The sequence below is a fragment of the Drosophila guanche genome, unplaced genomic scaffold (assembly GCF_900245975.1).
Source record: "Drosophila guanche unplaced genomic scaffold, DGUA_6, whole genome shotgun sequence".
Classification (NCBI taxonomy): domain Eukaryota; kingdom Metazoa; phylum Arthropoda; class Insecta; order Diptera; family Drosophilidae; genus Drosophila; species Drosophila guanche.
Genome location: NW_022995747.1, coordinates 7,807,279 through 7,831,480, shown reverse-complemented (window position 1 = coordinate 7,831,480; position 24,202 = coordinate 7,807,279). Strand labels below are relative to the sequence as shown.

Below are 24,202 nucleotides of genomic sequence, written 5' to 3'. Positions count from 1 at the left end.
ATTCCCAGATCCGACCTTTGGAGCTGTTTCATTTGCTGTGCTTTATTTTAATTTCTTTTTTTGAGTGAGACAGACAGGGAGACAGGGACTGTCCGACAGACAGACAGAGAGACTGGCTGGCTGGCAAGTTGGATGGCTGGCTGGATGGCTGGCAGTTTAGTTTCGACTGAGCCTGGGCATATTTTGTGCCTCATCATCTCCGCCGCTGAGGATGACACATGCGAATGACTGCAAACAAAAATCTGTGGGGAGCAGGAGTTGATTTTCGTGCCTGTGCCAGCCGCTACTGATGCTCGGCTGTTGTTGCCACTGATGATATTGTTGCTGTCATCAGCAACATTTTGCCGTGCAGCAGCGGAGGAACTTTCTAGTGGTGTATACTCCCTTCGTGGGGGTGAGAGGAGGTGCATACAGAGAGACAGCAAATGCTGATGCAGCTGAATAAAGGGTTGCTGACAGAGCCGACCTTGGGTCGGGAGGGGGTGTTGGTCCCAGCGACGCCCAGCAGGCTCAATCAACAAATTACCAGATCGTTGGGTGTTAATAATGCCAAGGAAATTACTTGATTTGGATTTGCAGATAGCAACATTTAAATTCCTTCCCCATAATTGTTTTATTTACTAAAATTATAGCGTTCATGTGATGAACATTTTCTGTGTTAGTCATAGCCATGCATCACTGTTGTGTTTATGCCCAAAAAAAGAGATGTTAGCAGAGAATAGGAAAACTTTAATCAAAAGAAAATTACACAACAAAGGCAGCCCCTACACTTTGAAACGGAAAGGGAGTAGAGTAAGTCTGAGACGGGAACTGAGGCTGAGACCGAGACAGAGGCTGAGGCTGAGGCTGAATTAGGGGCTGTGTGGGAGAGTTTGGTCTGCTTATAGGCTGGCCGGGGCACGTACTTGCGGTGGCATGCACATAATGAGAGCTGGCTTCGGCATAAACGTGCCATAAACAGTGGCATATACCCACACCCAGAAAGTCTCTGTCGCTTGCCCACACCTCCCCATAAATATTCCATGTGGCATGCGTTGACAAAGCTTCGGCTTTGGCTTCGTCAGCGGCATCTGGAGCATGAGAGAGCATATCATATAGGTAAAGTTTTCCATGTGGGAAATACTCGGACGAGTAGATATATATATTTCCATGCTGCACTGACGAACCGAGTGGAGAGGCTTCAACTTTTATCGGTCCTGTTGTGATAGTTGACTCGCTGCTAAGCCTATTAAGGCGCTTGAGTCGCCCAACAAGCCAACGACTTTTGCACCGACCAGGTTTCGCTGCCACATGCCACATGCCGAAGCCGCAGCCCCTGCTCCTCCTGCTGATTTTGGGTGGCAGGCACTGCTTTTTGCATTTTGCTTTTCGTTGCAACAAATGATAGGCCCCACAGGGGAGCTAAGCTCTCGTTGGCTGCGTCTGTTCCTATGGCTCCTGCTGGTGCTCCTGCTGTTAATTATGGGCAGGTTGAGGCGGACACGGACACGGCACTGAGACAGAGGACGTTGCTCGTTAGTGAAGCTCCACATCTCTGTCTGTCTCTCTTTCACTCTCCCCCTCTCTCTCTCTCTCTCTCTTTCTCTCCATATCTATGTCTCTGTCTCACTGGCTCTTTCTGTATCCGCTCTGGCTGCAATTTTCTCAAGAAGCCGCACTTAAATGGCTTCCCCATGCGGGTGCAAACCAAAGCTGCCACACACATGTCTACATTTCTCTTCACTCCTCTGTATCCTCTTTCCCTGCCTCTCTCCTTCTCGCTCTCCATTTCTTTGCGACAGTTAAAAAAAGAAAATATGGCTAAAATCGCTGCTGCAAGACGGCTGAAGTGGTGGTTGAATTTGTTTTTTGTTTTTTGTTTTTTTTTTCTGTTTTTGTGTCTTGCGACGTGCAAATGGAAAAGGAGTTGCAAATTTGTACTGCCTGCCTATGTCGCCGCTGCTGCTGTCGTTGCCTTTGCCGTTTCTGCCACTGTTCTGCGCAACACATGCGCCATTATGCAATTGATTTTTCTTCGTTTTTTGTGGCAGTTTCTGTTGCAGGTTTTATTTGTGTTGCATTGTTTGCTGGCTAACGCCCTGCCTATCCTGGCCGGCCAAGTACTTGGCTTAAAGCTAAGCTGTGTTCACCTACGGCTGCTGGCACAAAGGTCATTCAACCTGAGTAAGACTAATTTGCTGGTGCCCTGGCAGGTGTGCCTAATTAAGCAGATCCCTTTCACCAGAAGCCCGCAAACTAAAGCCAAAAAGTATGCAAAAAACCAGCTGCAGGCATTGAAAGGCCAGCCCCAGCTTACACACACAGAAAGGTGTCTAAACTGACGCTTTATATGCGCTGAAACAAGTGGAAAGAATAAACTGAAGGCATACAAACAGCGAGGCACACACACTGCATACTGCATACCGCATATTGCACACAGCACACAGCAGAGTGCACCGTGCATCTGCACTTGCATCTGCAATGCACGTGCTCTATCTCATTGGAGGTTGCAAGCAATGCAAAGCGCAGCTCATAACCCTGAATGCCATGCCCTGAGACAGCAATGAATGCAAACGGTCTGGCGGGGGGCCAGAGCATAAAGACAGACAGCGCACAGACGTACCCACACTCCGTCGCACACTCTGCACCAGATTGCGTACACGCAGCGTTGGCCACTTTCAAACTTCCCATCTCTCTCTCTCTCTCTCTCTACCTTTCTCCCTCTGTGTGTGTGTGTGTGACATGCTGTGATAAGCCACCGCATCTCCAACTGCATCTGTATTTGCATCTTCATCTTTTACAGTGGAATTGGAGGCCAGGCCGCGTTTAATGCGTGTGCCCCGGCACAGCTCTGCTTCCTGCTTTCTCATGCTGCTGCTGCTGCCCCTCATTGTGAATGTCAAGTGTTGGCAGTTGGCTTGGCAAGATGTTTTGTGCGACGCCGGGGCAACATCAGACACAGCGACAACGACAACGACAACAACAACGGGAATGACTACGCCAGCAACATTTGCTGTGTCAAGTGGCAGTCAAGTGCATTTAACATGGCGCGTCTTTGATTGACGTTAGCCCGCGTGGCTCTACCAGGATCAAATGTGCATAGGAGATGTCAACCAGCAGGCAATTGCCAGGAATCGTCCCTGAGACAGAGTGCACATCTCAAAGCAAACCAGAACAATGACAGCGACAGCAAATGAAAAGTAAAGCTTAACTTCCTCCCCCCTCAAAAATGATCCACTGATATTGTGCGTGGAGTTTGTTGGTTCGCTAATTCATCGTCATGGCTGCTGGGCTGTTTTGGGTCAATCAATCACTGTGTTCATTGGCTGTTCATGAATACATTTGCATGTGCTTAGCGACGATTGTGTGTGAAATTATGGGCTATAATGCTGCCATGATTGTCACTTTCAAATGGAGTTGCAACACAAGACAAAATACAGTCGCGTCTTTCTGTTGAATAAATCAAAAGATAAAGTAATTAAACTCGCATTTTATGGGATAAACAAATCACGTAATATCATATCATGCCACAAATGAACATTCATGCATCGACAATGGGTTCACCAAACAATCAAGACCTCACCCGCTATCCCAAAGCCAAAGAAACACCGAGGAAATCGGTAAAAATTCATGCGAATTTAATGTCTGGCGATACGAGACCGTGTGGCAAGTCATTTGCCAAACACGTGTACATACGACGCGAGCATTTTTGTATCTTATACTTTTACTTTTCCCCGGTCCACTCGCTACACAGAAAGCCACAAAATCATGCAAAGCAAATTTAATTAAATTAAACGCAGCCGAACCGAACCGACTCCGACAGAGCTCCACTGAAGTGGGTAAGAGCGGAAAGGAAAGGTTTTCATGGCCCTATAAGAAACGATAAACAAAACGAAACACAGCTCTAAAATAAAGCGAAGAAAGAGTTGTGGCACTTTAATTATGGCACAAATTTTGCGTGAGTGATAGTCAAATGATGCCCCAAGCAAACGCACGCTGGAGAGGCACTAGAAAACATATAAACAAACAGGAAATAAAGACCAGAATCACGAATCGAAGACATACATACCCTAACTTTTAAAGGGTATACACAAAGACTGGTTTTATGATCAATCATCAATCCAACGGCATATCTATGAAATATATTTGGTATGTGGCAAGTTGTATTTTTTACCCCATTAATCTTGTGTTCCCTTAACCACAAACATTTGAATGAAACCAAAATACCCCTTGCTCTGCCCTTCTAATGAGCGAATGGAGATGCAGAGACAAATCGTTTACCAAAAGGGAAAAAGAAATTATGAAATGTTCAAACTGTTGCAACGAATCAAAGCCAGTTGGAGAAACAAGTTTTCGAGTGATCTTCTTCGCGGGTCCAGCGGCGTCCAACTGCTTGTTGGCTGCTGCCTGCCCTGCCACAACTCATTTAGCTGCGAGTCGGCGAACCGCAAACAACACGACAAACTGCTCCAAAAAGTGCCATTCCAAGATGTCTAACAATCTGTGGCTGTTACTGTCGCTGGTGAGCAAAATTAACTGTGAATATAATCGCTTAATGTGCCTCACTAATACAATATTTTTCGTACCATAGTTGGCACTGGCCGGAACGGTGAGATCGCAGGACTATCACTACCAGCGTCCCCAAGTACCCTTCAGCGAGGTGTCAGCGCGTCGTCAGCAGCCTGTAAAATATGTAGTCCAAACTCTGGGGCCCAACAGTCGCACCTATGACCTGGAATCCCAACTGGCGCCGGCCATCTATGAGAACCACCAGACTGTGCATGTGAGAGGACAGAGGGGACAGCAGAGTAAGCTCGGATATGGATACCAGAGCGCACAGCAGCAGTTGCTTGTACAGCCGCAACAATTGCACGTGCAGCAGCAGCAGCAATTTGTGGCACCGCAGCAGCATATGCAGTATCTGGCACCGCAGCGGGTGCAGCAGCCACAGCTGCAGTATTCGACCAACGCAAATCCATTGCTGGGCAGCGGTAGCTATCAGCAATACTCCTCAGCCGTGGCAGGTCCTCTCAACACGCTGGCACTGGGTCCCCCCGCACCACCACTCAGCTACTACCATCCTCAGACTCAAACTCAGACTCAGGTTCAAGCTCAGCCTCAGACGCAAGTTCAAGCTCAGCCACAGACTCAAGTTCAAGCCCAGTACGGAGTGCCACAGCAGCAGAACCTGGCGCCACAGCGACTCTACTTTGCCAACCCACATCCCTATGCAATGGTCAGGCTCCCCTCGGGGCAGCAGGTGTTGGATGCTGGTCATGGCTCCGGCGTGCCGCCCACAGGGGTGCTGAACACGCTCCTCACCAGCACGGGTCTTACCGAACCAGAACCGAGAAAGGGAAACCAGGTGGCCCAGTCGGAGAGCGCATCGCTCGATGGCTACGACTACAAGCAGACGATTCCCGGTGACACCAGGGAGTACCAGCGTTACGTGACCAACTGCCAGCCGAATGGACAGTGCCAACAGCAGATCCTCAGTCCGGGCCAAGTGGATCCGGGACACAAGCAGCTGCTGCAGGATATACGCGCCGTGGCCCATGCTCATATCGAGGGCTGCACCAAGAGTCCCGTGGTCTATGTCCCCCCAGGTGCCTTGATGAATGCTCAAGGGCAGCTTAGGCCTAGGAATAGGCGCACCTATGAACGCCGGGAGGAGCTGATCGACAGGCATCCCTTCAACTAAAGGGGCTAGTCCACACTCGAATTTAGTTTTATTAAGTGTTATTGTTTGTCGGAGATTTTCAATGTAAATATAAAAGATTCCACGATTTGTTTAAACAGCCCAAAGGTAGACAATGCTCTGGGGGGATCGCCAGCTGATTGAGAAATGTTATTGATCAACCGGTTCGGTTCGCTGTTGCCTGATATCTGTCTCTTTTGCTTTTTTATATTTGATTGCGAATGGATGTCTGTCGTATGTTAATCACCCATAAATATATGAACAGTGGCTCAATGCACTGTCGGAAATTGTTGCAGATCGTTTGGCCACTAAATATGTTAACGGGCAAGAGAAAAACTTACTGTAGAAAAACAGCGACACGATTTATGATCATTAAATAAACAAAAATTGGCAATAATATATTTGGTTTCATTAGCCTCGTTTAACTTAAGACTTTTTAAATAATATTACCAATAAAACCCATCAACATTTTGTTTTTAATTTGAAAATATAATTAAATATTTAAATCTGATAAATGAGGTTCGAGCTAATGATTTTCCAGGCATCAGACCAGCATCAAAAGGTTCTGGATCAGTGAACATGAAAATTAATAGTACATTAAAACAAAAAGTAATTTATTTTTCGTTATATATGGATATAGAGATCGACGTCAGTTGGGGCTGGATCATTCCGGAATCACAATGCGGGTTAATTCTGGTGTTTGGATGCTGCCATTTATTCTTGCTGATTGTGTAAAGCAGGTAACCTCTTTAGTATCGAAACATTTGGCTGTAATTGTAGTATTTTGCATCGCCAGATCTATTCCGGGTTCGAGTTTACCAACATCAAGTGCAACTCCAATGACAAAAAGTTCTTCGAGTTTGAATACTGCTACATCAAGGCTGTGAATCGGAGCTACAAGTACATGTCGCTGAAGGCCGTCATGCATGAGAAACCCTTTACCGATGCATCGGTAAGTTACTCGATGTATCCTAACTGCCCATGGATTATAGTGCCCATATCACACATCCGTTCTTAGGCAAATCTGCAAGTTTTAAGGCGCTTCAAGGGCTACATACCGATCCCCATGAATGTCACCTTCAATGTGTGCAATTTTATGGAGAAGAAAAATAATCGGAATCCTATGGTGAAATTTTTTGATATGGTGATAAAGAGCTACTCAAATGTCTATCACAAGTGTCCGTACAATGTGAGTTCTCTGATCTACTTATACTAACTCTGAGAAGATATTTTATGAGACATTCCTTGCAGCATGACATTTTGGTGGAAAAGGTTCCCACACAGTTTGTGAACTCACACTTTACGGACGTTATACCTCTTCCCAGGGGCGACTATGCCTTCTACAGCACTTGGTTTACCAGTGGCATCAAGCGGGGAACTCTTTGGGTTTACGGAACTCTGTCCTAAGTTCTGAGCATCACGATATTCCATACACTCACCCTGAATAAAGTTAGCAGCACTGAGAAAAGCCCAACATATATTTTGATAATTATAATGGAGCATGAATAAATTTGCAATGTTTTTGACATTGATTTCTCTGTTTATTAAGCATTTTTCAGTCCAAGTATGCTAATCAAATCGGTAAAGCAAGACGAGAAACACAGACAAACAGGTTTCTCTCAGTGTTTCTCTCTGGACTGTGGCATAATACGAGTAATATCCAAGATTTCATAATCGGTTCTAAGGGTTCAAGCCATCATTAGTCAGCAGAGAACAGAATCTTAAGTTAGTCAGTCCGTGGACCCCGAAGCGAGACAAACACTATCCAGCGATGAAGACGAGTTTGCTATCAACTCTACTGGTAATACGGAATACCGAACACAGAACTCGTTTCCCTCAATGGCAATGACGTCAAATGCTAAACCATTCTCGTGTCCCATAGATGGTGGTGCTAGGTGTGATGTTGGCCCACGCTGCCATCAACCCACAATCTGGCTATCCGGACGAGAGACCTGGTGAGGAGCTCCAGCAGCTGACAGAGGAGCCGCATCCCAGGGAGCAACGTCTCAAGGAACGTGCGGGTGGAGTGGTGGTGAAGCCTGCCCAGCGGCGACAGCTGTCCTCACGCCGCAAATGCAACAACAAAGACGGGAACCCGAAGGCAGAGGCTGCTGCTCTGGCCAGATACCATGCGGCGCGTCCCCCGCTGCGTCGCCTGTCGAGGCACAAGGAAGTCCAGGTGGACAGTGAGTTCTTTGAGCCCTCGCCGGAACGAGTCGAGGAGCTGAAGCGCATTCTGCTGGACCAGCAATAAAATGAAATGCTCCAGGAAATTCCTCGTGTTTGATTTGTAGTTCCTCGGGTCGGATTTGGTCATTAAGCGGATTGCTAATGGCAGGGGCAATTAGATGCTTTCGAAATCCCAAAAACCAATGACTTGTGCACCACCGAAGCGTTAAATACTCTATAAATATCGCAGCAGTTATGTAGTTCTATTGGATCTACTTTAATGTGATTGAGATCTTCTGTGTTCCAAGTGTTGCAACCTCTTCGTACTACCCGCTTTAAGGAGATAACAAAACTTGCTCTGACCGCATTCCTCTTTCGAGACGCAGCCAAAATTGGCAAAAAACCAAATGCAGTTTACAATAAATAAATAATTTATTTTGGCGCTTAACAAACAGAAAAACAAAATAACACAACAACAAACTCATAAACACTCGAGCCATAAAAGTGGCCCTCGATTACGATTCTGATTCAGATTCCAATTCCAATTCCGATGCAGAGCCTTCAACCTAGGCATCGTTTTTGTACTTCTTGTTCTCGCCGGGATTGAGGCTGTAGAGATCGTAGTCGAACTGATCCCACTCCTGGTAGTCGCCTCCACGGGGCTGGGTGCTGCCCTTCTTCAGCTTGAGCAGACTCTTTTTCTCGCGTCCAATGTCCACCGATGGCACATGCTGGCGGATGCGAATCTCATCCGCCGAAAGAGGCTGAGGTGGCCTGACGGGTGTGCTGGCCAAAAACTGGGACTCATCCATGCCCAAGTCGGCGCCGGGGCTTACCTGGGCCTCGTAGAAGTTGGCAAAGTTCTGCAGCTGCATCGAGGCTGCCGGATTTTGATCATAGTAGTCGGGCATGATGAGGTTATAGTTTCCTGTCAGTGTCATGGGCTCCTGTGGTCTGGGGGCATAGGCGAAGCTGGAGATACTCGCCGCGGGTCGGAGATCTCCGCGTCGACTGTAACGGGGCAGGGCTTCGGTGAGGGTCAGAAGCAGGGCCAGGCAGCAGCTGCCAAGCATTATCTGAGGGAATAGATACGTCAGATTCTGTCTGGAGATGGAAATGGACATGTCTGTGTATGCTTACCATTTGCGTTGGATTTGTGATGTTCATTGTTGGCTAATTGTTACTTGAGTGGTTGTAGAAATTATATAATTTTAGCAATCTCTTAATATTTGTTATTAAAATGGCTTTGCACTTCTGTTTGTTGTGCTGCTTGTTTTATGTCCAGTCAATGTTCCTGCTGGGCTGTGCTTAATTCGAGCTCTTAAACCTGTCTAATGTTCTGAGCTCGGAGATTTTTTATTTAAAGCAAATTTCAGGCGAAAGCCGAAAGCCGAAAAAATTTCATTTCGTTTGATTTGTTTTGTTTGGATTGTGATACGTGCGACACCCATATCCCCAGAATCCGGTTTCGAACTTTTGATTTCCAGAAGAGCGTCAAGCGAATCCGCTGCCCCCGACTGGGAGATTCTGTCACTTGGAGTGAGTGACACACGCTGCGACGTCAGTGCAGGTCAGGCACATTTCTCCCTGGCTGGAGACAAGAGCAGCAGCAGCAGCAGCACAGGTCAGGCACATCTCCAGCGAGAATGGGGTGGAGAAGCTTCAGCTGTAGGAGACGTAACGCGGGTGTACAAGTCCAGTGATTGCGTCAACAAAAGAAATGCAAATTCCAAAACAGACAGACGTTTTCGCTTCTGGATTCCATTTCATCGACTGGACTGCACTATGGGACGGGAGCCCTTGTTTTGACACACATTTGATTGGGGCTGATTCATGGGCATCCGCTGGAGTGTGTGGGGCAATTAATCCACATTAAACGCTAATAAAAATATTAATTGCCCTGCCATTGTACCAGTGAACTCTGGTTGTCCGTTTTGGGCCTGCGTCGTGTGTAATTAAGCAGCCGATTTGGGTATGGACATGTTAATCGGCATATTACAAATTTGCACATCAATCATCCCGCTTTATTGGCTTCCAATGATCTGACATTTCAATTTCTGTCATTCGATTGTCAAACTGATATTCCTGTGCAGGTTCAATAACTTGCCTTCCTTCCCCCTTCAGGGAAATTACAAGCCTTACCTCAGCTGATCACACTCGGAGATGATATTAGATCGTCCCCAGTCAGATTGAGATCCAAACTGGTAGCTGGGGATAAGCCCGAAACCCAAATTGGAACACACATTAAAGTTGGGACTTTTAATTGGGGCCTTTTAACGATCACTCAAGTTACGACTGGGGGAAATCTAAGTCAGTCCAGTAGCTGGAGAACTCTCTCAAATGAAACCCATCCAAGTGCAAGTGGTTCAGTTTCAAAGCTTCTGATATTTATGTGTTAATTTTCAGTGCAGACATTTCTTTGAATTTCGACTTCTGCTGCTAATAAGGTTTTTCCCATTTAAAGTCACTACCCACTTGGTATTTCGGAACATTTTAAATGCTAAAACCTCTCATAAATCAAACACAAATTCCACAATGTATCAAATGTTCTCGCATACTTCTATCTAAACTTATTTTTGTGCAGCCAAATGGCCGAATCTTTTGCTCATTTGAAATTGTTTGACTGGTCAAGAATTTGATCATGATTATTGGACCCATAAATCAAGTCTCTCTACGAGAAAGATGAATGCCAGAAGAGACAAATTTGAGTTAATATTTAAGGCTTACCTTGCACTGTCGCTGGGGTTTATCCAGACCTTATTTACAGCTTAAAATCTGAAGTTTTATTTCCCGCTGTTCAGATATAAATTACGAGTTTAATGAAATGTCGATGGGAGGTACGAAAGAGCAGGCTGCCACCCCCTCAGTAAATATGAAGCCATAAATAATATTAGTGTCCCGGGAAAACCCACTGTCATCGCTCCCTGCCCACCGCATACCGTTCTCCAGATACTTTTGGAATTTCTCGCATATTTTTTTGGCATTTGGGAAAAGTTTCCCAAAGTCAGAACTCATTAAGCATTGTTTGAAGCACTTATTCGAACATTTCGTTTCGTTTAATTTGTTTGGGATTTGTATTTTGCATATGGATATTTACAACTTTTATTGCTTTATTTTTTGTACACATTTTTCTGCTGCTTTATTTTTATATATTTCGTGTATACTTTTTCGTGTTTTCCCTTTTGTGTGTAAATTGGCCCGTTTTTAATTTTTGGTTGTTTTGGGGATTTTTTTCACATGTTTTTCGAGATCAAAGACATGTTTTGGAGCAGGCAGAGAAAATAAATGTTTTGTATTTGCTGGGAATTTACGTCGGAATACAATCCAAAAGAGATACATGTAAGGGGAAAGAGGGAGAGGGAGAGCGTGAGCGTGAGCGACGGCGAGAGAGAGACTGAGCTTCAACAATTTATACTTTTGCTTAAGCCTGGCATAAAATTTCAATTATTTCGTGGGCCAGTTTCGGGTTTGCCCCCCCACTGGACTGTTTGAGCTCAACTATTTGCCAAAGCCCAGCCAGGCAGGCAGGCCGCAGCGGCAACGAAGAGGATGATCGAGTCGAAAGCCTCAAAGCAACGTGCCCCAAAATACAACCGCAAAATTACTTACCCGCCAGACGTGCAGGCCCCCGGCCACGTTGCCCTGCGGTTGCCTAGACAAATGTTGCATGCCTCTATGAGTGGGTGCAACCCCAACCAGGGGCAAATCAACGCAGTGCAAACGGGCCAAAACTAGGGAAGTGTCGCCTCATTATCGATGTAGGAGCCGGCCTCATGCCAAGCAAATGCAAATCGCATTAAATCTAATATGCATCTCGACCGCAACAAACTCCGCTCCACACACAGCCCCCTCCCTTCGCTGGTTAGTGGCAAGCACTGGTCATTGTGTGAACAGGAAACCTCATGACTCTGTCTCGCCCAGACACGAGCTTCAAGTTCATGAGACGCGTACGTGTAGTTCTGTTATTTCAATCCAGCTGTGATATGCAAACTCAGTCATAGTTGATTCCATGAAGCACATATTGTTTATTTTAGCTTAACACTTAATAACCTAGAATGTTTAGATGTTTCTTCAATTTAAAAATATGAATTCATTAAATATGAATGAAGAACTAACTAATGCAGAACGTAGACTAGCTCAGGTATTTGTATTGTTTGCCTGGTGGCGATGCTCTGGATGCTTGTCAACAGAAATTCCCCAAAGGCGATGAGGAGATCTCCGTACATGCGCCAAGCTGCCAGTGGGGGCTGCTGGAATCTAGCGAGGGTGTTCTGCATGACCAGTCCATTCCCAGCAAAGTTGGCGATCAGCAATGCGACATATAGAACCACCACGAACGACACGAAGGAGCGAGAGGCCGTGGGATGAAGTGTTGCCTCGTTCCACTTCGCGAGTGCGATAACCGTCAGGACGGTGATGGGCAAAGCTGCCACCACCATGAATAAATCGAACCTAAATGTCACACCCAAAAGGACAACGACCTTGGCACTGAAGAAGTACGAGTCAACGCTTATACTTATGTTCATCTGTGGCCGCATGAAGGATGTCAGCATCAGTATATAGAGCAGCAGAAACACCAGCAAATGGTATGGTTTTGGATCCATCTGCGGAATGAATTTAAGGAGAGAATAAGATAAACCGAATTAGAGGGAAGATCACAGATCACTAGAGGCAATAAAACATGAACCCAAGCTACCTTTTTCATCACCTTAACAAGTTTAACTCGAGGTAAGCAGCCACAACTAGTGTTAACCTCTTACCTAACATAACACAAACCCAGCCAATCTACTAAACTTACCCAAAAGGTATGATGGGTATGCCATCAATCCTATTTCAGATGTTGGGAAGCAACCATCTTGCGACTGATCTACTGCAAAACCCTAATTAAGATGCACTTTCATAGACAAGGCGTTCGCATTGCTTGTGCCAGCCCACTAGACCATCCATCCATCAATCCAAATAGACTTCAATTAACTGCAGCCTCACTCGAATATTCCATAACACATATGTATGCCTTTGTCGCTGCAGTTGCCGACTCATCGAAGCCTTTTACAATTACTTAACATATACGAAATGTCATCAGAAATGCAGTTGCAATCGCACTCTCACTCACTCACAAACAGTCGGAGGCAGTCAGATGATGTGAGTACTCCTCGTACAGTAATAACCTCATAATATGGGTCATTAGCACAGGCGGGACAAGTGTTGGGGCAACTACAGTGGCCGCGCCCACTCTGCCAGCCTTTAATTACTTGCATTTCCATCGATGCCTCTTAATCTTCACACTTGCCAAAGACCGAACAAAAACACAAACGCAACGACGAACGTACAATCAAGCAAAAAAGAAAATGGAAAACAGCAAACAGAAACAGTGGATATTGAAGAGACCGTAAAAGCAACAGCAACACCACACAGCAGCAATAAAGCATAATTAATTGAAATAACGTCCAGAAAAAGCTTGGAATACCTTGATGTCAGTTGTGGAAATGGAAAAAATGGGAAAATGGGCAAAAGCGAACACTATGTTAAAATCTTGGCGACAGCAAACCAGTCGAAATAAATCAATGCAAAACCTCCCTGACAATGCCAGCTAATTGCGAAATGATTAAGCGAAAGTGGCCAAATTCAAAATTCATTTCCATGGAATATGCATGAATGTGTGTGTGAGTTTGTGGTGTGTGTGGGGGTGGTGGGTGGGGGCAGGAAAGTAAATGTGATTGAGTGTGTGAGTCTCGGACCGCCCGTTGACAGCAATAAATCAGCAGGTGTAATGAGTCAAAGTTATCGCTGTGCACGGATCATTAATCACACGCATAACAAATTAAGAGTACATTATTCCAGTGCCATAAATACACACACGCACACACGCTGACAAAATGTGCACGTGCATGTTTGTGCATCCGTGGGCACATGCTCTGCATACTTTCAGGCGAATGGCTCATGGGTATTATGGTAATTGGCCAAAAAATGCTCCAACTTTCGTTGGCAACAGAATGACCCCCAATCGGAGGACTGCAGAAAATTGCTGTCTTCATTTCTTTGGATAAAAACAAATCATACTAAAAGTGCTGATAAAAATCGTAGAATATATAAAAATCACACTCCCAATGTATAACTTTCCAAGGAACTACGACCCAAGTGTATATTTCCAAATGAAGCTTCCAACGTGGCCCGAAATTCTGAACTTGCAATCTTGTTAGATGAACATTGGAGTCGATACACCAGGCGATGCGCTCTCCGACTATGTTTACCCGCTCGCTAATTGTAAATGCCAATCAGGGTGGTGCCCGGGACCAGCTGACAAGACAAAGCCAACTGTCGACTCGAGCCTGAGCTGAACTGAACTCAGCCGAATGAAGTGCGGCTGAGTGCTGGGGGATTGGCTGTCTGAAGCTGCGATGGGATGCGATGCGATGCGATGCGATGGCAGGAAAGGAGAATAGAGAATGGAATGGAATGGACTGGAGTGCAGGAGCTAGCTGATTGCTCCAATTGCCAGGCGCCCGGGCACGCACGACTGCCTCATACAAACTTGCAACTAAACAAGAGCAGCGGCAACAACAATTGGGCCAACAACAGCAGCGGCAACAGGAACAGCAGCAGCAGAATCAGCCACTGTCAACGCACAAAGACAGCAGTCGGAGCTGACGTAACGAAACGGTTAATTTAGACTACGACAGGGACAACAACAAACGAAGGCAGTTCAAAAGCCGTCAGCGCGAGATGAGATGAGCTTGCGATGGCTACAAAGAGAAGACCCAGAAGAAGGACCAGTAGCAGCAGGAGAAGCAGCAGAAGCCGTAGCAGCTTTGTCCCATTTGCATAGGGGCGTGTATGGAGTCCAGGATCTGCAATTACAGCACCCTCGGATGGGTATGAGTCTCACCCTAGATATTGGAGACAAAATGGGGTTCAGCTGGTGGTTCAAAAGGGGATACGGAATGGGGTTGGATTTGTTGCCATATAAAACATTTTTTAGTGTTTCCAGCACTAAGATGCTGGCAAATGTTTAGAATTTAATTAGCGACGCTCCCTGATTAGGCGTGCATGAAATGAGAGACCCATAAAATGTATTCTAAAGTGGCAATGTCAACAAGAACAAGGACCGGAACCAAGACTGGAACAGAGTCGCTTAAGAGGGCCACGTCAACAAGGAAATGCGAACCAGGACAAGGACTTGGAGATGCCAGAGGTACTTACCAAAGCGAATCGGAATCCAAATGCTGGAACGCCTTTCAGTTTAACTGCAATTGTAATTTCGAAAAAGCCTTACAAGCCATTTGAGAGTATTGTTTTACTAAATTGAAGTAAAATTTGTGGCTGCTGTGTGAAATCAATAATTTTATTTTAACTTTTCCTAAACCTTACATAAAAACCACCTGCTAAACCCCCGAGATACCCCTTGCCACTGCACTACCATACTCTAACTCGCACCTACACCATCGACTGCTGACTATCCGTGTCGTCAACTTGTGGCAATCATCGCGTGGTGGCCCTCGTCGGGCCAATGCCTGCCGCCCGCCTGCCTCGGCGTTGACACAAAACAATGGGCAACACTTCAGCACTTTCATTTTCCTGCTCGAACACTTGCCGCGGCACTCAGCCGCAGACTCAACGCATTGCCACATACATTTTGTGGATTTTTATTTATTATTTTTCTTGTTTTTGCTGCTGCTGTTGTTGTTTCTGTGGTGGCAACTCACTCGCCATCGCACGGGCAGTACAATTTCCGAGTTGCACTCAGCATGAAGTGTTCTGTGGCGGTTTTTGTGCTTTATGTTTTATATATATTTTTAGAAATTGTTTTTAGTTGCATGTTTTACTTTTATGCTGACGCTCTGTGTGACAGCTTGGACAGGCGGGGCTGCAATGCGATTAGAATCTGGGTGGAGTAGGTTCACTGTACACCAGAGACACGACGCCAGATAAGACTCACATATTGTTCACGAAGTTTTTGTTTGTAGAAACAGGCTCAGTCACAAAAAAGAACAACTCAATTGCTGCGAATATTTTTTTCCCAAATATATTAAGAGTTTTTACGTTCTAAAATTGCTTGCCACTGAAATAAGTTTTTGAAATACTTTTTGCCCTCTTCTAAGGAAGTTCTCTCAACGTTCAACGAGCGAAAATTATTATCAACAGCGTACCCTCCCCACATGGCGACACCACTGGTGTTCCTCTTAGCCTGCCACAGATGCAGTTGTCATTTTGATGAAAATTGCATGGGCACACATGCATGCTCATATATGTACATTCTTACGCTCATATGCACTCATACAGGCACAGCACTCTGGCAGGGGCACGTGCAATCGGGCAGCCCGGAAGTGTGCAACACTTTCTTTACTGTCTATGCGCATCTTTATTAATTATGCCAGCGATTTAATTAAAAACTTAACCAGCTGTCGCCTTGAGCACAGCGGCACTCAACAGCGGGGTCGTCACATAGCTGGGGCAGGGCATGCTCATGCCACTGGGTGCGGAGTCGGGGGCGGGGACTACTGCCGATGGATGGCTGCAACTTGCTGGCGCTGCTATTGCCGGGAATGGGGATGAGCTAATTAAAATGCATTGTTTAATGCAAATAATGGATTATAGTTGGTAGTTTTCAGTGTTCCGTGTTCAGTGTTTACTTACAACGGCTGAGTGCCAGCAGGCCTCGAGTTTGGCAGGCTGGAATCGTGTGATGACGGTCCGGGCGGGAGGCTGTGAAAGGATGTGGCAATGTAGGCGGACGTAGGCGCCTGTACGGCAGCCACAAGCGGCGCCTTAACGATTTTTGGCTCGGTTTCTGGATATAGTTGTTGCTGTTGTTGCGCCTGAATTGGCTTTGGCGCTCTGAATGGCTGTTGGCCCTGTTGTTGCGATGCAGGATGCACATTGACGCCATTGAACCCTGGCAATATTTGAGGTTGTTGACTCGTTTGCCCCGCGGACTGAGAGTTTTCATAAACAAAAAAGTGTTGCTGTGGCTGCTGCTGTTTCTGTGGTTGTTGTTGCAGTTGCTGCGGTCGCTGTTGCTGTGGTTGCTGTTCCTTTTGCTGCGGTTGATTGGTGGCTGCCATGCTTGGCTGTTGGCCCTGCCAATTTGGCCCACTTTGGCCCAGTAATTCCAGCAACAATGGCGCCAACGCTTCGCTGCCCGTGATTTCCTGGAGATGCTGATGCAGCCTGCCCGGCGCTATCATCTGAGAGGGTAGGCGCTGAATGGTCACACCCTGAGGGCTCCCATCCGTGGAACTTCCCACGCGGTTAGAGTAAATCAAACTGCAAGTAAATGCATACTTTGCTCAATAGATTGACTCGCAACAGAGAGAGAGAGACACCGAGAGAGAGACTTGACGACGACCTACTTTGTCAACTGCTGTTCAAACATTTGCCCCCCGGCCAGGCAGAACCAAAGACAGCCCAGGGCCAAGTGGGGCAGAACGAGCAAATTTGGATACATATTTAAAGGCTTATTAGTGCCCGACCTGGTACCTTCCACTTCAAACTCCAACTAGGAACTAAAAGCCTCAACTCAGGCATTAACTCAAACACACATCGCAAATTCTCTGGAGCCATTGATTCTCATTAAGACTGACAGAGAGATGGAAATAGCGATAGAGAGATAGAGTGGAGCGTGGACCGGGGAGCGTGGCTATGCGACAGAGAGGGAGACGAGGCCAATTTGGCTGTTTATATTTTGGCATTTCATTAGGTTTCCTGTTTTCTGGCATTAATTATTGGGGTTAATTATACATGCCCATTAAAATGCAAATATTATGGAGTGTGAACATTTCGATGTGCAACATACGATTGCCGAATTACCATACAGAGTTCCCAATCGAATCCAGAGTGTGCTCAAACCTAAGCCGCCGAAGAAACATCTTTGAGAAGTTGACCCTGAGGTACAGAAAACCTAAATACGAGTATTTAGTATTTGCTTTGTATTGTGTACACAAGAGTAGCGTTTTAAATATTGAAGGCAAACATAAACACTTTTTGATTATTTCTATTTACCCTTCTTAATGACACATAGTTATTTTTAAATAAGAAATAAGTCTAAGAGTTGTTAAGACCTCCGTGTTTAGCCTTCAAACTGTCACATGTGTGTCTCGCTGGCTTTAATAAATCCCAGCTGAAAGCGTAGCTACGCTATGGTCCCAATGACCACTTTTCGTGTCCTTAATTAATAACTCGCGAAAGAATGAAGATTTTTGGATTTAGTGTCTTGATATTAGTTAAGAATAGCAAGGGGCCGGTTTTTTGAGAAACCGCCTTTTTTTAAGGAAAGATCGGTTTTTATTTTTTGTTCTCAAAATGTTAGAAACAAAATAAGGATGGGAATATGTTAAGCAGGGCAAGATTCTATAAAAAAAGTCGTAGCGCGAATTAAAACAGCTTTAAAATACAATATAGTCGAATTTTTTGTCCCACGAAGCATTCTCCATAGGAGTTTTCATTATAAAACAATATTACAATGGATATCAAACTCTAGCCCTCCAAAATAGCTAGTGACTAATACTGTGGCTTAAATGCAATGCAATATGGCACCCTACTTCACAATTTTCTTCTTCATTGTGTTCCAAACGGCAAAAAAAACATTGAAATTTCTCATTTGAGGTTATGATCTATAAACGCAAATTGTAAGAGTTGTGGTCAAATGTGGGATTTCTGACTATATACATTTTAACAATCATTTATTGCTCTACGACACACAATAGGTTTCAAGGTGGGACTAGGTGGCACTCTATTAAAAAAACCTTTTTAAAAACTTAGTTTTTACTACGAACTGATACATATTGAAGGCCTCAACTTAGCATACAATTACGAAGACATCGCCAACTACTAGAAACCGTTCACATTACAAAACACGTAGTAAAAACCCTACTGAATAAAATGCAACCAAAAAACTAGATCAGTTAATCGTATTTTTCAATTTATGAGATATTTAAAACAGCAATAAAATTTACATTTTTTCACTACACATTCTGCGCAATAATGACCGCTGGGTTTCACAGCTGATTTTGCGAAGGTGGCGCCATCTATGCAAATTTCTGGAACGCAACTTTGATGGTCACTCTTTTTCTAATACAGAGCGCCAAAAACCACGTCTTGGTTTTAACTTTTAAAAATTACCTTTTGCCCAAAAAAAGTGGTCATTGGGACCATAGAGCTCTGGCAGGGGCACGTGCAATCGGGAAGCCCGGAAGTATGCAACACTTTCTTTACTGCCTATGCGCATTTTGTCTGGACGTTGATATGCAATGACTGCACCATCAAGTGGCCCATGCGACACCAAGCCCAAAGCCTGTTACGCGCGGAACCCAGCAGAACGCAGCCCTCCTCCCGCCCAACCGACCGAGGGGAGCTGCCACATGACGCGCGGCGCGATTAACCGAACTGGTCGCGAGCATGCAGGAAAGATAGATGTTAGGCTAATATTCGAGGACAATTAGAGCTAAACACAACTAGACTAGAGCTACTATAGCTAAGCAAGCAAAAATTACCAAAATCAGAAACAAGACAAAACTAAAATGAAACTAACTACGGGAGAGGTAGGCTAGTATAAGAGATTTAAGAAGGGTTCGATCTACATAGTGGAAGGAACAAAGGAATAAAGTTTCTAGTGGGTCTAATGGGAATCGTAAAGTTTATGCGGCTCAGCAAGTCAGGGCTGTCTACAGCCCCCACATCAAGTTGTGCATACAAATTACACCAAGCATTTTTCTACGACTAACTAAGGATGGAAGATTTATTAAAAGAAGTCTACTACGGTAGGATGGCAGTCTCACAGTTGTATCCCACTTGAGGCCCCGTAGGGCAAATAATAAAAAGTTTTTCTGTACTGATTCAATACGGTCCTGATGTATGTAGTACTGAGGGCACCATGCACATGAGCCGTATTCCAAAATCGGACGAACAAGCGAGATATAGAGAGTCTTCGTTATATAGGGGTCATCAAATTCCTTTGACCACCTCTTTATAAACCCAAGCAAGGTGGAAATGTGTTCAGAAAACTTTAACTTGGAGTCTTGTTTAACGCCTAGATCATCAACCAATGTAATTCTCTCAAGAGAACTACCGCAGAGGGTGTAAGGAGCCAGGAAGGGGCTGGAGCGACAAAAAGTCATAACATTGCACTTCGAGGCATTAAGTTGTAACATATTTGCACAGCACCTTGACTGAAAGCTATTGAGATCAGATTGCAAGCGAGAGTGAAATGAAGTGCCCTTATACTGTACACAGAGTTTAACATCTTCCGCATACATAAGTACTCGATCATTTGTAAATACAGAAGGCAGGTCATTAATAAAGAGTGTGAAAAGTAAGGGGCCTAAATGGCTACCCTGTGAGGGTACCTTTGAAAGGAGGACCCTTTGAGACCTAGAACACAGGTAGCTAGAAATCCATCTCAACAGATTGGGCGGAAACCCTAGAGGGTCGAGCTTTTGTGCAAGAAGAGAATGGTTTACAGAATCGAATGCCCTACTGAAGTCAGTGTAAATAATATCCGGCTGCAAGTTACCTTGGAATCCTTTAATGACAAAGGAGGTGAACTCTAGAAGATTATTGGTTGTTGATCGCCACCGTATAAATCCGTTCTGAGCTGGAGAAAGAAGTGATTTGAAGAGATGCTGCAAGTACGGAGTTAAAAGTTTCTCGAACATTTTAGGAATAGCGGATAACTTAGATATACCTCTATAGTTTTTAACGTCAGACTTTCTACCTTTCTTATGGAGAGGAATTATAAAGGATTCCTTCCAGATGGGGGGAAAGCTAGAAGAATGGATGGATAGAGTGAATAGAGTACACAGCCGGGAACTCCGTCAGGGCCCGGTGAAAATACCGGCTTAACCAATTGAAGTTCATGAAGTAAGGAGCCTTCATTAAACAAAGGGCAGAAAATGCCATTCGACCTTGGTAAACTATATGGATACATATGACCTGGGTAGCTTTCCTGGGAATAGGTGGTTTGAAAAAATTGTGCAAAAAGATCGGCGATTGCCTGATCATTGTTTGCCGACATATTCAAAAATGATAGCGAGGATGGATGTGCGGTCGTTCTACGCTTACTGTTTACAAAGCTGTGAAACTGTTTAGGGTCCTGTGAAAAAACGTATTCTGCATCGAAGGAGGTAGTTTATATAGCATTGAGCATTAAGAACAGTGAAATTTGACCGAGCTATTAAGTAATTAGAAAGAGAAGATGGAGAACCAACTTCTTGAGATTTTTTAAATAGTCTTGACTTTAGGTTCTTCAGACTGGATAACTCTTTGGTGAACCAAGGAGGTTTCGAAAGTAGGATGATAGCAGTCTTCAGGTATAGTGAGCGGGAGTGCTCGTGTTAACAACGCTACGGTCGGATCCGAGACAAAGCACAGATCAAGCAATCGACCCAAGGAGTTTTTTACATGGTTGACTTGAGACAGGGACAGTTCTAATAAGCCATCAATAAACTCATGTCGTGACATGGGCACAAGGTTGTTTGACTCGTCAACCGAAGACCAGACAGTACCTGGCAGGTTGAAATCCCCAAGAACTATTAAATAGTCTTTATCAGATAGCGAGGAAGAAACAGTTTTTAAGGCAAACAAATGCTGCTCGTATATTAGTACATCCGAAGTCGGTGGAATATACGAGCAAGTGACATAAATAGACTGACCGGGAAGAATCAGCCTAACACAGAGGAGTTCCAGGCCTTGTGAGACCTGGACTATGAAAAGTTTCGACGTAAAGTAAGAGTTTACTGCAATCAGAACCCCTCCTCCACGTCGCGACGAACGATCATTCCTATAAATGGTGTACCGATCTGCCAAAACTTCGGAACTAAGAATGTCCGGCTTTAACCAGGTTTCGGTAAACACAATAACATGGGATGAAAATGTGAAACTATCCATAAAAAGAGTGCTCAGCTTACTACGTAAGCCGCAAGCATTTTGATAGGCTATTATTTTATTAACGTTTATTAACTGGTGGGATCGAAATAGACGCTACAGTACTAACCCCCTGCACGTTCTCCGAGATGATCGATTCGGTAGCCGAAACTTGATCACCAGCAGTTGTCGTTGCCCTTGGAGTAGCGAACGAAATTAGCTGCTGCACTATCGGAGTGGACGGAGACAGTTGATCAGCAGCGAGCGGTCGAGGGACAGGCACTTGCAGATCACGAGGAGTGAGTTTTTTGCGCCTAGGAGACTCATTCAGCACTTTAAAACTGTTGAATTGAGACTCCATGGCTAGAAGCCGATCGTACTGCTTTTTAAGGCCCACGGTCAGCTCCTTAAAGCCCTTTCGCGTCTGCCTCATAAACGTGACCATGTCATTCTCGACAGACCGACATGCCTCGAAACTGTAATGCAGACCATTACGCTTTGAAATTGCGTCACCCACGAGTCCTGAAAACCCAATACATTTTGCGTTCACTACGTTATCGCAGAGCCAGCAAGGGATGATCGGCTGGTCGTGGGTGATCTGCTTTTTGCAAGTCTTAGCGCATCTTTATTAATTATGCCAGCGATTTAATTAAAAACTTAACCGACTGTAGACTTGAGCACACCCTCACTCAGCGGGGGCCCTTGAAAGGATGCGGGAACTGCATAAATTGGCTTTCGCGCATAGAATGGCGCTGGCAATGATTGAATTTGATGACGCCTTTGCCCCCCGGCCAGGCAGAACCAAAGACAGCCCAGGGCCAAGTAGTGCAGAACGAGATTTGGATACATATTTAAAGGCTTATTAGTTCCCGACCTGGTATCTTCCACTTCAAACTCCAACTAGGAACTAAAAGCCTCAACTCATATACGAGTATATATACCTCCCAAACAGACAGAGACTGAACCATACAGAGGAGCAAGGGTGAGAAGATGATGGGCAAAAAAAATATACAAATAAGTACCTCGACTAGTCGGTGTTTATATACCCTTTACAGGGATATCTACTTATTGCTGGCGATTCATTTTCAATCAGATAAGACGCTATTTTAATATATTATTCCAACAGTTGGAAGGTATTAAATGATATATGATTGAGTCCTTTATGTACACTTTCTACAGTCTAATTGCCTTTACAACTAACAAATTGAATCAAAATTCGAATAGACTCTCTTAGGGTAATAAAAAAGGGAAAACATTAGACACCGCATATTATAGACGGGACTTGCACCGAATCTGGCATCCGTGACCAAAGCAAACGAGAGCAAACAAAACGCCTCGGTTTTGGCGCGTGGCTCGGTCTGCATTGGGACCGGAAAATTGCAGTTTTGCGGCTTTAATCGGTTGCCAGACGAATGCGGATTGTGAATGTTAAATGAAGGGCAACGGCAACAACCTACTTTGTCAACTGCTGTTCAAACATTTGCCCCCCGGCCAGGCAGAACAAAATTTGGACACATATTTAAAGGCCTATTAGTGCCCGACCTGGTACCTTCCACTTCAAACTCCAACTAGGAACTAAAAGCCTCAACTCAGGCATTAACTCAGACACACATCGCAAATTCTCTGGAGCCATTGATTCTTATTAAGACTGACAGAGAGATGGCAATAGCGATAGAGAGATGGAGTGGAGCGTGGACCGGGTAGCCTGGCAATACGACAGAGAGAGAGACGGGACCAATTTGGCTGTTTATATTTTTACATTTCATTAGGTTTCCTGTTTTCTGGCATTAATTATTGGGGTTAATTATACATGCCCATTAATATGCAAATATTATGGAGTGTGAATATTTTGATGTGCATCATACGATTGCCAACTTACCAACTTGCTCAAACTTAAGCCGACGAAGAAAATTCTTTGAGAAGTTGACCCTGAGGTATAGAAAACATAAATACGGGTATTTAGTATTTGCTTTGCTTTTGTGTAAGTGTGTAAACACTTTTTGATTATTTTTATTTACCCTTTTTAATGGCACATAGTTATTCTTAAAGTTCTAAGAGTTGTTAAGCCCCCCATGTTTTGCCTTCAAACTGTCACATGTGTGTCCCGCTGGCTTAAATAAATCCCAGCTGAAAGCGTAGCCAAGCCATGGCAATGGCTGTCAAACTGTAAAGTGACACTCAGCCATGGGGATATGTAGGGGCATTTCCCCCTCATCACCACGCTTTATGTGGGGCAAAATGTTTTTCCATTAAATTACAAGCTGGATGTCTCTGCTCCGACCCTCCCCCTGTCGCCATCAGCATCACTAGCCCCTTCGTCGGAGTGTTGGCCCGACGACCAGCAGAGTCATGAAATTTAGTGTTGTCGGCATAATTAGACCATCAATTGCGGAAAACTCATGACAGACATGAATGGGCGTTTCCCTGTGTTTGTGGCTGTGTATGGGATAGTGCCTTTGTGTGTGTGTGGTGGGTGGGGAGGGGGGGGGGGGGGGGGGG

At 44.9% G+C, this 24,202-nt stretch overlaps 6 protein-coding genes across 6 annotated transcripts; 3 read left to right on the top strand and 3 right to left on the bottom strand.

Annotated features, from left to right (window-relative positions):
- Positions 1–4,308: 4,308 nt before the first annotated feature.
- On the top strand, positions 4,309–5,823 carry LOC117583316 (ataxin-2 homolog). Its single transcript, XM_034271575.1, has 2 exons — positions 4,309–4,501; positions 4,571–5,823. The coding sequence occupies exons 1-2, from the start codon at positions 4,469–4,471 to the stop codon at positions 5,678–5,680; spliced, it is 1,143 nt and encodes a 380-aa protein (XP_034127466.1). The 5' UTR covers positions 4,309–4,468; the 3' UTR covers positions 5,681–5,823.
- Positions 5,824–6,288: 465 nt separating this feature from the next.
- LOC117583318 lies at positions 6,289–7,117 on the top strand. Its single transcript, XM_034271577.1, has 4 exons — positions 6,289–6,417; positions 6,474–6,629; positions 6,696–6,866; positions 6,929–7,117. The coding sequence occupies exons 1-4, from the start codon at positions 6,358–6,360 to the stop codon at positions 7,082–7,084; spliced, it is 543 nt and encodes a 180-aa protein (XP_034127468.1). The 5' UTR covers positions 6,289–6,357; the 3' UTR covers positions 7,085–7,117.
- Positions 7,118–7,331: 214 nt separating this feature from the next.
- On the top strand, positions 7,332–7,950 carry LOC117583319. Its single transcript, XM_034271578.1, has 2 exons — positions 7,332–7,478; positions 7,560–7,950. Exons 1-2 carry the CDS (start codon positions 7,449–7,451, stop codon positions 7,929–7,931), a joined length of 402 nt encoding a protein of 133 aa, XP_034127469.1. The 5' UTR covers positions 7,332–7,448; the 3' UTR covers positions 7,932–7,950.
- A 315-nt stretch (positions 7,951–8,265) lies between these two features.
- On the bottom strand, positions 8,266–9,182 carry LOC117583317. The gene is made up of 2 exons (XM_034271576.1): positions 8,987–9,182; positions 8,266–8,922 (listed from the first exon to the last, which is right to left on the bottom strand). Exons 1-2 carry the CDS (start codon positions 9,011–9,013, stop codon positions 8,413–8,415), a joined length of 537 nt encoding a protein of 178 aa, XP_034127467.1. The 5' UTR covers positions 9,014–9,182; the 3' UTR covers positions 8,266–8,412.
- A 2,764-nt stretch (positions 9,183–11,946) lies between these two features.
- On the bottom strand, positions 11,947–15,170 carry LOC117582981. The gene is made up of 2 exons (XM_034271103.1): positions 15,047–15,170; positions 11,947–12,450 (listed from the first exon to the last, which is right to left on the bottom strand). The coding sequence occupies exon 2, from the start codon at positions 12,448–12,450 to the stop codon at positions 11,962–11,964; it is 489 nt and encodes a 162-aa protein (XP_034126994.1). The 5' UTR covers positions 15,047–15,170; the 3' UTR covers positions 11,947–11,961.
- A 1,024-nt stretch (positions 15,171–16,194) lies between these two features.
- On the bottom strand, positions 16,195–17,331 carry LOC117583089 (bromodomain-containing protein DDB_G0280777). The gene is made up of 3 exons (XM_034271267.1): positions 17,197–17,331; positions 16,481–17,110; positions 16,195–16,400 (listed from the first exon to the last, which is right to left on the bottom strand). Exons 1-3 carry the CDS (start codon positions 17,289–17,291, stop codon positions 16,238–16,240), a joined length of 888 nt encoding a protein of 295 aa, XP_034127158.1. The 5' UTR covers positions 17,292–17,331; the 3' UTR covers positions 16,195–16,237.
- Positions 17,332–24,202: the final 6,871 nt, after the last annotated feature.

Coding starts and splice junctions, on each gene's coding strand:
- LOC117582981 (XM_034271103.1), bottom strand. CDS start 12,450: ATGGATCCAAAACCATACCATTTGCTGGTGTTTCTGCTGCTCTATATA.
- LOC117583319 (XM_034271578.1), top strand. CDS start 7,449: ATGAAGACGAGTTTGCTATCAACTCTACTG. Junction 7,479..7,559: donor GTTTGCTATCAACTCTACTG/GTAATACGGAAT, acceptor CGTGTCCCATAG/ATGGTGGTGCTAGGTGTGAT.
- LOC117583089 (XM_034271267.1), bottom strand. CDS start 17,291: ATGTATCCAAATTTGCTCGTTCTGCCCCACTTGGCCCTGGGCTGTCTT. Junction 17,111..17,196: donor TTTGAACAGCAGTTGACAAA/GTAGGTCGTCGT, acceptor ATTTACTTGCAG/TTTGATTTACTCTAACCGCG. Junction 16,401..16,480: donor CCTGCTGGCACTCAGCCGTT/GTAAGTAAACAC, acceptor CATTTTAATTAG/CTCATCCCCATTCCCGGCAA.
- LOC117583317 (XM_034271576.1), bottom strand. CDS start 9,013: ATGAACATCACAAATCCAACGCAAATG. Junction 8,923..8,986: donor TCACAAATCCAACGCAAATG/GTAAGCATACAC, acceptor CTATTCCCTCAG/ATAATGCTTGGCAGCTGCTG.
- LOC117583316 (XM_034271575.1), top strand. CDS start 4,469: ATGTCTAACAATCTGTGGCTGTTACTGTCGCTG. Junction 4,502..4,570: donor TGTGGCTGTTACTGTCGCTG/GTGAGCAAAATT, acceptor TTCGTACCATAG/TTGGCACTGGCCGGAACGGT.
- LOC117583318 (XM_034271577.1), top strand. CDS start 6,358: ATGCGGGTTAATTCTGGTGTTTGGATGCTGCCATTTATTCTTGCTGAT. Junction 6,418..6,473: donor TTGCTGATTGTGTAAAGCAG/GTAACCTCTTTA, acceptor TTGCATCGCCAG/ATCTATTCCGGGTTCGAGTT. Junction 6,630..6,695: donor AACCCTTTACCGATGCATCG/GTAAGTTACTCG, acceptor ATCCGTTCTTAG/GCAAATCTGCAAGTTTTAAG.